Source organism: Microtus pennsylvanicus, chromosome 8 (assembly GCF_037038515.1).
Source record: "Microtus pennsylvanicus isolate mMicPen1 chromosome 8, mMicPen1.hap1, whole genome shotgun sequence".
NCBI lineage: Eukaryota > Metazoa > Chordata > Mammalia > Rodentia > Cricetidae > Microtus > Microtus pennsylvanicus.
The window spans coordinates 53,620,036-53,632,093 of NC_134586.1; the positions used below are offsets into that span (position 1 = coordinate 53,620,036).

The 12,058-nt window shown below is 43.6% G+C and overlaps 1 protein-coding gene and 1 long non-coding RNA gene across 3 annotated transcripts in view; one reads left to right on the top strand and one right to left on the bottom strand.

Moving 5' to 3' along the window:
• Positions 1–12,058, top strand: part of Adamts9 (ADAM metallopeptidase with thrombospondin type 1 motif 9) — a 163,403-nt gene that overhangs the window by 45,637 nt on the left and 105,708 nt on the right. For both annotated transcript variants that reach the window (XM_075983443.1, XM_075983444.1), the window contains exons 13-19: positions 1,424–1,605; positions 1,696–1,832; positions 3,602–3,719; positions 3,961–4,056; positions 9,565–9,731; positions 9,818–9,947; positions 10,574–10,700. In XM_075983443.1, the coding sequence (XP_075839558.1) occupies positions 1,424–1,605; positions 1,696–1,832; positions 3,602–3,719; positions 3,961–4,056; positions 9,565–9,731; positions 9,818–9,947; positions 10,574–10,700 (957 nt within the window). The remainder of the gene's footprint in view (positions 1–1,423; positions 1,606–1,695; positions 1,833–3,601; positions 3,720–3,960; positions 4,057–9,564; positions 9,732–9,817; positions 9,948–10,573; positions 10,701–12,058) is intronic.
• Positions 10,645–12,058, bottom strand: part of LOC142856242 (uncharacterized) — a 51,256-nt gene continuing 49,842 nt past the window's right edge. The window contains exon 3 of the long non-coding RNA XR_012911609.1: positions 10,645–10,758. This is a non-coding gene — a long non-coding RNA (uncharacterized LOC142856242). The remainder of the gene's footprint in view (positions 10,759–12,058) is intronic.

A 12,058-nucleotide genomic window follows, 5' to 3' on the forward strand; every position in this document is an offset into this window, starting at 1 on the left:
GATCTCCATGTTACACAGTACACACAAATGAGATGGAAACTGCATTGCCTAGGAGACATGTAGTTTAAAAGGGCACCTTTCCAGTCCTTAAAGCCATATGCAGAGTTAAGGAGGAAATTATTGTCTGCCTTTACACACGCAAAAACTAACAAACAAACAAAACAAAGTCACAGGCTGAGTTTGATATGCAGAGTTCCTAGCTATATGCACTCATTTTAAAGAAAGGGGCATCTGGAGCTCAGGACACAGTAAAGAGAGCAATAGTCAAAGCCAGAACCAACCATACCACCTCCATCCTACCCTAACCCCATTATGGCCATGATTGGTGTGTTTCCCAGCACTTAAAACCTCTGTTTGAAGAACAAAACAAAATCCGGTTCTTATACTTAGGATTACTCCGAAAACAATCATTGAAACAGAAAAAAAAATGTGAACTTCCTCTTGGAGCTCCATGGTGTTCAGAAACAGCTCTGTATTCTGAGCTGTTTGAGTGTTTGTGGTTGAGTTCTGAGGGCTTCCCTACCTCTGTGATGAATTTGGCCAGCTGCTGATAGCTGGGGGGGGGGGGTGTTGTGTAATTTATACTCTGGGCAACATCTGGAAAAGACACGTGCAGAGTTTCACACTGAGAATGAACTTGCACCATGGTGCTTCGCCAGAGTGTACCCCACTTGAGCAACAGAGTAAGGAAATCAGTGTGCTTCCTCCCCCTATGACACAGACCAAAGTGTGGACATATGCACACTAGTTTATTTTATAAACCAAATCAAAAGAGTAGCTGTTAGAAAGAAGATGAGGGAGGACAAAATGAGAGGTGTGGAAGGGAGTGTGTTCCTGTGGTCTCCTGTGAGGAGGTCAAAGGGTAAAGGACAGACAGAAGACAGTCTAGTAGCAGTACCACCTTTCCTTACAAAATTATTAAAGTTGAAAGGCTGCAATCATTTGGGAAAAAAGGAGACAAAGACCAGCTTCATATGTTCAGACTTTCTGTTTGATACTTGACATATTATCCTCAAAGCAGGTTTACAAAAACTAGGTATGGCGATGCATGCCTATTCTGGAGCTAGAGGCAGGAGGATTCAGATTTCAGGGTCATCCTTAACTCCACAGGGAGTTTTAGGACAGCCTGGCATACATAAGCTAGTCTCAAAGAAAACAACAGCAGCAAAATCCAGACACAAAACAGGCACATCCCATTTCATAGCTGAAAACGCTGAGGCAAGGTTTTGACAATTCTGGCAAAGCCAGAATTGATAGGAGGCAGAATGCAAACCTGGAATCTGGAGCCATATTCTTTTCCCTTTGTCATTTGTTATTTCAAAGCTGCTTCCTAGAGACCCAGCCAGTCATAAGTGAAGGAGTGATGAGGAGAGAAACAGGTTCCCATACATTGAATCTGTTGTTTCCATGTTTTCTTTTCCAGGCCAAAAAATGGTGGGAAGTACTGCTTAGGGAGGAGAATGAAGTTCAAATCCTGCAACACCGAGCCGTGCCTGAAGCAGAAGCGAGATTTCCGAGAAGAGCAGTGTGCCCACTTTGATGGCAAGCACTTTAACATCAATGGTCTGCTGCCCAGCGTGCGCTGGGTCCCTAAGTACAGTGGAAGTAAGTGCAGTGGGGCAGAAGCTTGTGGCTGCCAGGCTGGAACTCAGTCCAGGCATGGGAGTCACGGAGCCTCATGATCTTCCTCTCTAGTTTTGATGAAGGACCGATGTAAGTTGTTCTGCAGAGTGGCAGGGAACACAGCCTACTACCAGCTCCGAGACAGAGTGATCGATGGAACCCCTTGCGGACAGGACACAAATGATATCTGTGTCCAAGGTCTTTGCCGGGTAAGTCCACGTGACAATTTCTTCACTGCGCTGTCTTGTTACCTAATTGATGTGTGCCTCCCTTAGTTAAATGACAGCTACTTTTGTCTGTGCTCCTTGGCAGTATTTCTCAAAGTCTGGGCCCTGAATACTGTTAGCATCTATTCTGATGCGTGTTATACCAAAGAGAACCACAGTTCTAGACTGTTCCTGATGTTTTCAGTCTCTATGGGAACATATGTAAAAATTCTCCTTATGGATATTTTTTATACCAGCTTACACACACACACACATACACACACACATGCACACACGCACACACATGCACATACACTCACACACATGCATGCATACACATGCACACACACGCATACACACATACTGCGCACACACGCACACATGCGCACACACACGCACACATGCACATACATCTGCACACATGCATACATACACTTTTACCATAACTGAGTGCTTAAAAGCAAACCCAAAAGCTTCCTAACAGAAATATTTCTAGGTTGAACTGCTGTGTTCCAGAACACGGGAAGGAGGAAACGCCAGCCTTCCTCAGATGTCTCTGTCATTTTAACTACAGTTGCCTCACCCAATACACACCTGCCCTTAGTGTTGGAAAGTAAGCTGAGAAATTCCTGGCGATGTGCAAAGAATCTGACAGTGACTTCTCAAGCCCTTAATACTATTTCGTTGTTTTTATGAATTAGAAATCATTGCTAGCTCGGCCAAGCTCTGAACTGATGAATGTGGTCGCTGTATGGGGCCCAAGGATCAACTAGAAGTACCAGTGGATCTGGTTTCGTTGAAATATCACCTAAGGGGCTAGAGAGGTCATTCCATGGTTAAGAACACCAGCAACTCTTGCGGAGGACTTGGCTTGGGTTTCCAGCACCTGCAAGGCACTTGACAACCATCCCAAAATCCAGGAGGATCTGGTGCCTTCTTCTGACCTTTGAAGACATTAGGCATGCATATAGTTCACACACATATGCAGGCAATACTTGGACATACATAAAATTAAATAAATATTTAGAAAGGAAGAGTGCCTAAGAGGTCTACCTACCTTTCGGCTTGCACTGACAGTGCAGATTCTCTTGTCATTCCACTCAAGGGCACTGCATTGAGCTGCTCTAAGAGAAACGCACAGTAAGGAGCGAAAGAGATGAGGCTGTGGTCTCCCTTCTGCAGGCTTGGCTGTTGCCATGGTCCTCCCTGAATTTTCCAGGGTCCTCCCTCTTCATTGCTTTGTTAAATAAATAAGGTGCTGAGGGGACTGCACAGCAAAACAAACGCCCAATTTCTCCTGATAAACTGAAACTCTTTAAACTGGACTTGTGGTGCTAAACATCATCAGAGTGACGAGCAGCTTATCTGTCCCTTAGATGTGTAGGAGCTCTCTGGTGTGGCACCTAGTTTTCTTTGCTGGACAGTTTTTCTCCTTTACTCTGTTTAGTCATAGACCATTACATCTCAAACTTTAATCTGTGCATGAAGCACCTGGGCAGTTGGCTAAAAGGCCAGTTCTGATGCACTAGAGATGCGTGGCTCTAGAGGTTCAATATGCCGACCAGCGTCAAGGATGTTAGGTTGCTGTGAGCTTAATGTCCACATCTGAAATGGCAAACTGTGGGCAATTTGAGTTCTCAACCTTTGCGAGCTTTAAAGGGCTCAGCTTTCTTGTCTGTTTTGGATTCACATCACTGAAAGGAATACATGACTTGCCATTTTTTTATCGCTGTAATACTTACCGCTTATTTCAATTGTTTTCTTTTCAAAAGCAAGCTGGATGTGATCATATTTTAAACTCAAAAGCCCGGAAAGATAAATGTGGGATTTGTGGTGGCGATAATTCTTCATGCAAAACAGTGGCAGGAACATTTAACACGGTCCATTATGGTAAGAGTCAGCTCCTAAGAACCAGGGGGAAGAAAAGGTTTAAAAATAAATTGTTGACTTTATGTAATACAGGAAAGCATTAATGTGGGAGTAAAATCAGCCTTGCTATAGTATATGATCAATCTGCCTATAAGACATTTAGTGGTGGTAATTGTCTTTCTTTGCTACCTGACTTTTATTCTGTCCTTAGAGAATGCGAGATGTTCAGTAGAATACTGATTTTCTGCTAAATTCTACGCAGGTTACAACACTGTTGTCCGAATTCCGGCTGGGGCTACCAGCCTTGACGTGCGGCAGCACAGCTTCTCAGGGAAATCCGAAGATGACAACTACTTAGGTAAGAGCAGCGTCCCTGATGTTTCCATGAATCCTGAACCCTGAGTCTCTTCCCGGAGCAGCAGGTACTCCCTGCTTCCTTCCTCTCATGACGAGCTTCCTTCCATCAAAGGAGTTGATCATGAAATTCATTATCCTTTCCTCTCCTGAATTTCCCCTCAGAATATTGACTCAAGGGTTATATCATTGCAGCATTCAATAGCAAGGGATTTGCTCCAGAGCTTGCATTGTCCGAGTCTAGCATAGAGTCGTGGATCTCATGGAACACTTTGTAAACGTCTGTCTCGTGGGGAACTGACTTGCAAATGTTTTCTTAAAAGCATTATTTGACTGAATTTGTATATTATCAGCTCTAACCAGGAGCAGACTCTCTATGGGCCTATTCGATATTTTATTACGCCGGGTCTATAGCTCCATTTCTTCCAAAAGAGCTATAATGGCGTGCATTTTTAAAGCCACTGTTAGAAAACTCAGCCAACACTGCTATAGTGTTGACTCCTCAGTTTTTTTTCTTTAGAATTATTTCACATATTTCTTTATATCTAACCACACAATTATTTTATATATTTTCTTATACTTTACCAAGTAAGTCGTTCATACATATTCCTCATTTTTAAACCACAACACACCAAAGACTTCTGCTGATTTTTTAGCAGCCTCTCAAACCACACCAACTGTAATTTATTGTTCTTCAGATCACCTTAAGTAACAATGAAATTTGCCCACTTCCTGTGAAGGAAGGATATGAGGAAGAGCGGAGTGACTGAGAGGGATTTGGCAGGTCACCTTGTACAACTAGGCTCCTTCTGCCTTGAAGCTTGGTCATAGCTGGTACTTGGCTCTAGAAGAAATCAAGGCCATCTTGCTGAGTAGTTATTGTTTAGAAAAAAAATTGATTTACTGTTTTATTCTATTTATCCATCTGAGTGCGGCCCATAGAGGCCTAATCCAAGCATTTGGACATGCTACACTGGTTAATGGATAGTTTTTTAATCAAATGAGAACCTCCATCTGTATTTTGAAATTTCTGCATGAACTCATGCATTCCTAGCCAGGCATGCTAGTCATGCTAACTTCTATGTGACTCTGCTAAAGCATTTTCTGCTATGCCACCGTCCCTTCCTGCTTTTACATGTTTATCACATGTCAGCGTTACTTCCAACACAGTAAACCAAACAGACTAAAATCGCAAAGACCCAGGCCGTCTTTTCCTGGGTCAAGAAAGACAATAAACAGTAACATAATCAACATGGTCTGTACTGGAAGAAAATGCTAAGTGGTATTAGAAATCCGAGCAGCACACAGAGTGGATTCCAAGGTTAAGACAGAGCTGAAACCTTTACAGTGACAGGCCATTCAAGAAAGTCATTCTAGGAAGAGGGAGTCCTTGGAAACCTTTGCGTATGTGTGTGGAGGTGGTGGTGGAGTACATGCATACATGCGCACACAGAGAAGATCATATCCCCTACCCTGCTCTATTGCTCCTATTGCTTTTATCAGGATTCTCACTGGATTCAAGCCTAGGCTGAGGGCCAGCAGGCAACCTTAGTGATCCTCCTGTATCTGCTTACCATATTTCCCTGGACTTAGATGCCTGTATAGCCGCCCCCATCTTCTTACTTGGGTGCTAAGGATTTGTATTCAGGTCCTTAAATGTATGTACAGCCAGTGCTCTGACTCATTAAACCACTTCTCAGCCCCTCTTTGCAAAGTCTTTGAAGCAGGAGTGGGCAAAGAGCAGGAGGGTGTATCTGTTACTGAATGCAAATGGAGCATCGTAGGGCTAAACGGCATTAGGACGAGATCAGGTTGAACCCTGTGACTATCATAAGGACTTTGTTGTAAGCTCTGAGAGGCACAGGGAGCTGTTGGTGGTTTTGACCTGGTAATGATGTACATTTTCAAAAGTACTTTTGGGCTGTTATGTTGAGCATCACTGGTAGAACAGCAATACTGGTTAAGGTGTATCTATCAAGAATCTAAGAGAAGCTTGGTGTGGTGGTACCAACCCTTCACCCCTGCACAGCAGAGACAGGAAAGGATGATAGTGCATTTGAGGTCACTCTGGGCTACATAGGGAGACTTTGTCTCAAATTTTAAAAAGCAAAGATAAAGAGAAAGTTTCTATAAAGAGGGGTGCTGATGGTTTGGCCTCAACAAGGAACATGGAGGTGATGGTGAGTGGTAAGGGTCTGTCTCTTTTCAGCTTCCACTATCTTGACTTGTTGATGGGTTGAGTGTAGCATAGGAGGGAAAAAGAAGGACCAGGGACTATTAACCTTGGATTCTGTCCCTTGCACCCCACGAACAGAACATGATGGCAGGTACCTGTAATCCCAGGACTCAGGAGGTACAGTCAGGAGGATCAGAAGTTCAAGGTCACTTCAACTATATAGTGAGTTTAAGGCTAGCCTGGGCTACATGAGACTCATGAAAGAGAGAGACAGAAAGAGACAGAGACAGAGAGAGAGAGAGAGAGAGAAAGAGAGAGAGAGAGAGAGAGAGAGAGAGAGAGGAAGGATTAAGGGAAGGGATGAAGGGAAAGAAATAGAGAGAGAGAAAACAATGGTCAAAGCTGTCTTAAAGTCAAAGGAGTCAAAAATTCTTAGGTTTAAACCTAAGTAGTGGGAAGGAGGCAGTTGCCACCACAAAGATAAGACTTGTTACTTATTCATCCACACAAGCCCAGTAGTTTAAGGTCAGGGCTGTTGCCTGCCTGTTTAGCTCCTGATACAATGTGCACATGAGAAGCCTGAGTCAATATTTGCTGGATTGCCGAACAACCATTGCTGATTCTTCATGGAAAACACGATTCTCTCAGAGATAATGGCTCATCTTCTTTGAAAGACTATAAAGTCTAACTTGTAATCAATTACTAAACAGCTGCATCTGTTTTTTAATACCAAGTATTAAATTGAGTGGTAGTTTTACAAGAAAATGAACTGGATTGTGTTCATAACTCAACTATGAACCATGTGTTTACAATCAAACATTTACTGGCCCTAGGTTCATCAACACACACACACACACACACACATGCATGCATGAATTGAAATAAGATAATTAGCCACCTTCGAGTTACTCTTTTGGGGAACCTCACATTTCTCATTCTACAACTGTTTAAAGAATGTCAGGCATTTTTCTCCACGTACTTAGTTATAGATTTGAGCCTCCAGTAGTTTGTGTGTTCTGAGTTCATCCTTATTAAGTTAAGCAGCATGGCATGAAGTGTCCCTTACAAATTAATTTCTTGAGAGCTGAAGGCCATGTTGAATTGTTCTGTTCTTCGCTTCCAGAGGAAAAGGAAGGGTTCTCTTCTGTTTTCCTTGGGAAAATAACCTCTTTCCAGATAGCGGCCTCGGTTCTGTTTGGCTTAATCAGCACATGTCAGGAGTCTGAAGTCTGATGGAATCTCCTGATGATCTTTTCTTCTTTGCTGGACGTTTCTTAATCCCCTTGTTAAAGAACGAAAACAAAATTAAGGAAGATTCATCCGGGGACGGGCAGTATGGGGACGACACTTCTCGCCCCATGATGGCCTCTCTGAAAGTGAATGAGCAGCGTGCAAGCATTGACCGCAAGTCACAGCTCACTGAGTGTGAAAACAGACCTCGGGGCTGAGCTTCACAATGGTTCCTTGCAGGGTTAGGGAGGATTTGACATCCCCCAGTGAAGGGGGGTGGTGCATATTTACTCTTGGCTGGACACAAGGTGCTGTTAGCTACTTTACAACCCACCACCCCAGTCTTGCTGAGTCTAGTCATTGATTCTCTATGGCCAAACAACCTTCCTCCTTAGCCCTGATAGCTGGGTAAAGATTCGTCAAGTCTCACACTCTTCCTGTGTGTTTTGAAGGGGAAGGTTTTTCTAGCGGACCTTCTGTAGCAACCTCATGGGTGTGACAGGAGAGACAGCAATCCAGGAAATTAGCTTCTCCCTAATCTCATTAGCAGGAAGTGGAGCAGGAGTCTCTTGTTTGGGGGAAACAATTTGTTTCACCAGGTACTGAAGCAGAAAGCCTGCCAGTCAAAGGTCACCTTCCACTGGGATCTCTCATCGGGTGAAAACCATGTTTACTGCCTCTGCTGAGTCTCTATCTCTTTAGGAGAAAGTGTAACCAGTTCTGTGAGCCTTCCTTGCCTCTGGGATGCTTAGCTCTGAATTAACTCTGGCAGCGGGAAATCACACATCCATGCGGTGCAAGAGAAAGCTGGACTTTCATTTCCAGTCTGTGGGCAAACCATCTGTAGGAACCAATCACGAGAAGGGTTTTACGTCATTCGAGAGCTTGCAGTGAAGGGTGCCATTCCCCCAGTTCCGCAGAGGCACGTGAGGCAACTTGAAGCCATGGGAAGAGACCACGTGCATTTTGAACAAAACCAGATTGCCGCTCCATTTGTAACTCTGGCATGTGACATTTCCTTCCCCTTCTCGGCGTAGCTAGTGTGTGACTTGAAAGAACTGGGTGGTGGAGTGGACAGCACATATGTAAGTGACCTGCTTTGGAAACAGCCTGAGGTGCTAAGGGAACAACCTTATTTAGCCTTTGTTACCCGTGGAAGATCTGCATCCGACGTGGCTGGTAGCTCATTCACTGCAGGAGCTAAGGGTGAGGCAGGGTTTTCTGAGGTTCACCCCAGCTAGGGGACAGTCATGTGGGCGGACGTGTTCCAGTCTCCTTCCAGGTGTACCACCTTTAAGAAATTAATTTAAAGATATGAAAATTTATTTCTTCCATCTTATAACTAATCAAATTACATTTTAATATCAATCATGCCACTGCTATTGTAATGGAAGTTAAATGGTCAATCCAACAGTATTTTCACACAGGTTATTCAGTCATATCACATGGAAAAGTAATGTGTTCTTAGGATTCAGTTTATTGGCAAACTGCAATGTAGTCATTTTAGAGAGAATTTCTGGTTACACTAGTCATGGTGGCCTCTGCTCTCAGTCCCAGCACTCAGGTGACAGAGGCTGGAGGAACACTGCAAGTTTGAGGACAGAGTGATAAACACAGTGAGTTTAGCCCAACTCTGGCTACAAAGGGAGACCTCACTTCAAACAAAAGCTTCTGGAACTTTTAACTTGCCAGTAGCTTCTCTCTACCCTCTAAAAAGTAAGGAATTCCTTCTGGGGCCGCTGCCTCTACACCTGGTAGCCTATGTGTGTATCAGATCTTAATGCTTTAGCTTCCACGTATAATCCCGCAACTGTCAATACTGTGTAACTAACTTCAGGCTGATGAGGACGTTTATATAATATTTCTCTTAGTTTACATAGGCACCATAATGGGTGGGTGTTTCTATGCCCAATAAAAAATTGAGACCAAGAAGGATTGGTCATCCACGGTCACATAGCTAGCATACAGCGAATCAAGGCTATGAACTCATGGTCTGGCTGAGAAGCCCCCATTCTTCTGCCAGTCCCTGCCAATTCAAATGTTCTTTCTTTGTTTGTTGTTTTGTTTTAGGCAGCACCTCACCTAATTCTCTTTTCTCATCTGCAGCTTTATCAAACAGTAAAGGCGAATTCCTGCTGAATGGAGACTTCGTTGTCTCAATGTCCAAAAGGGAGGTCCGCGTGGGGAGCGCCGTCATTGAGTACAGCGGGTCGGACAATATTGTGGAAAGACTTAACTCCACAGACCGCATCGAGGAAGAGCTCATCCTTCAGGTAGAAACACGGCTTCTGGCCAGTGGCTCTCTCCTCGTGGCATTGCGGGGCCCGCAGACTTCTCTTCAGTGTTCCCCGTGTTGCAGGTGCTGTCGGTGGGAAAGCTCTACAACCCTGACGTGCGGTACTCGTTCAACATTCCAATTGAGGGCAAACCTCAACAGTTCTACTGGAACAGCCACGGGCCATGGCAAGCCTGCAGCAAGCCCTGCCAAGGTATCTGCTCAAAAGTTTCCGCCTTTGTGGGTTTAAGGATTTTTTGGGGGGGAGAGGGAGATGTTTTATTTACTTACTGATTTTTTTTAAGAACAGTTATATACATATAACCTGTAAACCTTTCTACCTGCATCTTCTCACCTCATTTACCTGGACCTTTCTGGTTATTTTGGCTGTCAAATTGAACTTCATAGGATTCAGGTCATGACTGGTCATGCTGCATTTTCTCCTCAGAAGTTCAAATATATATGTGAAGCCATGCGGAATCAATACTGCCACCTTAATTTTCCATCATGTGGCTTTACGGGTCATAATTTATATTGGTTTTGTTTCCTTGTGTTAAATTGGGGTCAGCAAACTACAGCAACGGGATCAAATTCAGCTACCACACTCTTTTTATTAATAAAGTTTTATTAGAACATGGCTACATCAGCTTGTTGACATACCGTCTACGAACAGCTGGTTTTGTCCTGTCCTGGTGGAATTGAAAAGTCTAACAGTAATCATATGGCCAACAAAACTGAAAAAAAAAAAAACCAAACAACTCTATAGAAAACTTAGGCAAGTCCTTGATCTCATTTAGATTAGGTTATTTCCTTGGCATAATGTTCCTACTCTTTGCTTAGGGGAGCGGAGACGAAAACTTGTTTGCACCAGAGAGTCTGATCAGCTCACTGTTTCTGATCAAAGATGTGACCGGCTGCCCCAGCCAGGACCTGTCACTGAAGCGTGTGGCACGGACTGCGACTTGAGGTATGGTCTCTGTTCCTTGTATCTTTCTTCCAGAGTCTGGAGGGCTTGAGGGGAGTTTCTGTGGGGAATGAGTTAGAGACAAGAGTTGCTGACCTTTTTCTAGCCTTCCAGTGTTTTCCTCACACAAGCTCAAGACGGTTCTAACACCACTTAGCCGAGATCTGTGACTGGATCTCTTGTTCTCCTAAAGATTCAAAGTAGTTAACACAGCATAGCACTTGTCGGAATACATTCTCTCTTGATCTTCACGACTCAAAGATGAGCTATTGACCCTATCACTGAGTCATATCTTATGTAAGAGTCCTCGTGGTGTTCCCCTTCCATCCAGAGTAGACACCATGCAGAATTTGTATGTACACAAAAGTTTCAATCCACATATGCCATACACATACACCACTCACAAAGACACACAGAGGGGCAAGAGAAGACGCTATGCATTAAGGTAAAAGGCATGAGGGAATGAGAAAAAAATTCTAAATACAACTATCTAGTCTGTGTTTAAGAAAGGTATGGCACCTGATAGGAGAAATAATTGAGAGGTTGGAGAATTCTCAAGTGTTGCGGTTGCCTGAGAGGTTGACTGTGTCATATGTAAATATCTAACAGCTGGAAGGCTGTACAGTGTAATCTGCCTGTCAGGCTGGTGACTACTTGACCATTTACAGAAGAGAGATTGTTAGCATAGAATAGTACAAGAATGTGATAAGGTCTCTCCTCATTAGCATAGAATGATAAGTCTGATAAGGTCTCTCCTTTCACTAACATACAATAGCAGGAGGATGTGCTAAGGTCTCTCCATTCACAAGTAGCTGAGTACACACAGAAGCGTTTTGGAGGTTCCACATCACCACATTATAAGGCCCTCTTGTGTGCCTGAGAAAAGGTGCTCTGATGAATTACTAGTGTTCTGTCCTAGGAGTCAACAAGCAAGGGTAGCAGGTGTGCCAAAGATCTTCCAATCCTAACCTGAGGCTCTGATTTCAAACCAGGCTCTTTCCACCCTACCACACTTTTTCTGAAGCAATTGTCACCACCTGGGTTGCTCAGCAGCTTGTCAAAAAGTGTGGACAAAAGTCATTGTAAAAGCAAGACGTTACAAAGTAGATGTTAATGTAAATATTAGGCAGATTTTATCTTAGGTAGTGTCCATATAAACCCGGTTTCATTTGTCAATTGAGTCAAATTAGAATTAAGGAGTCTTTGATGGGGGTGGGAAATGCAAGTAACAGTTGAACTGAGCAGTCCCTGAACTCATGTACACCTTCCTTGAGATGCAAGGTTAACAGGCCGAGGAAGACGACATTTTTAGATTGCCCTGAATCCAGCCATCACTATATCTCCTATAAGTAATTATGGCA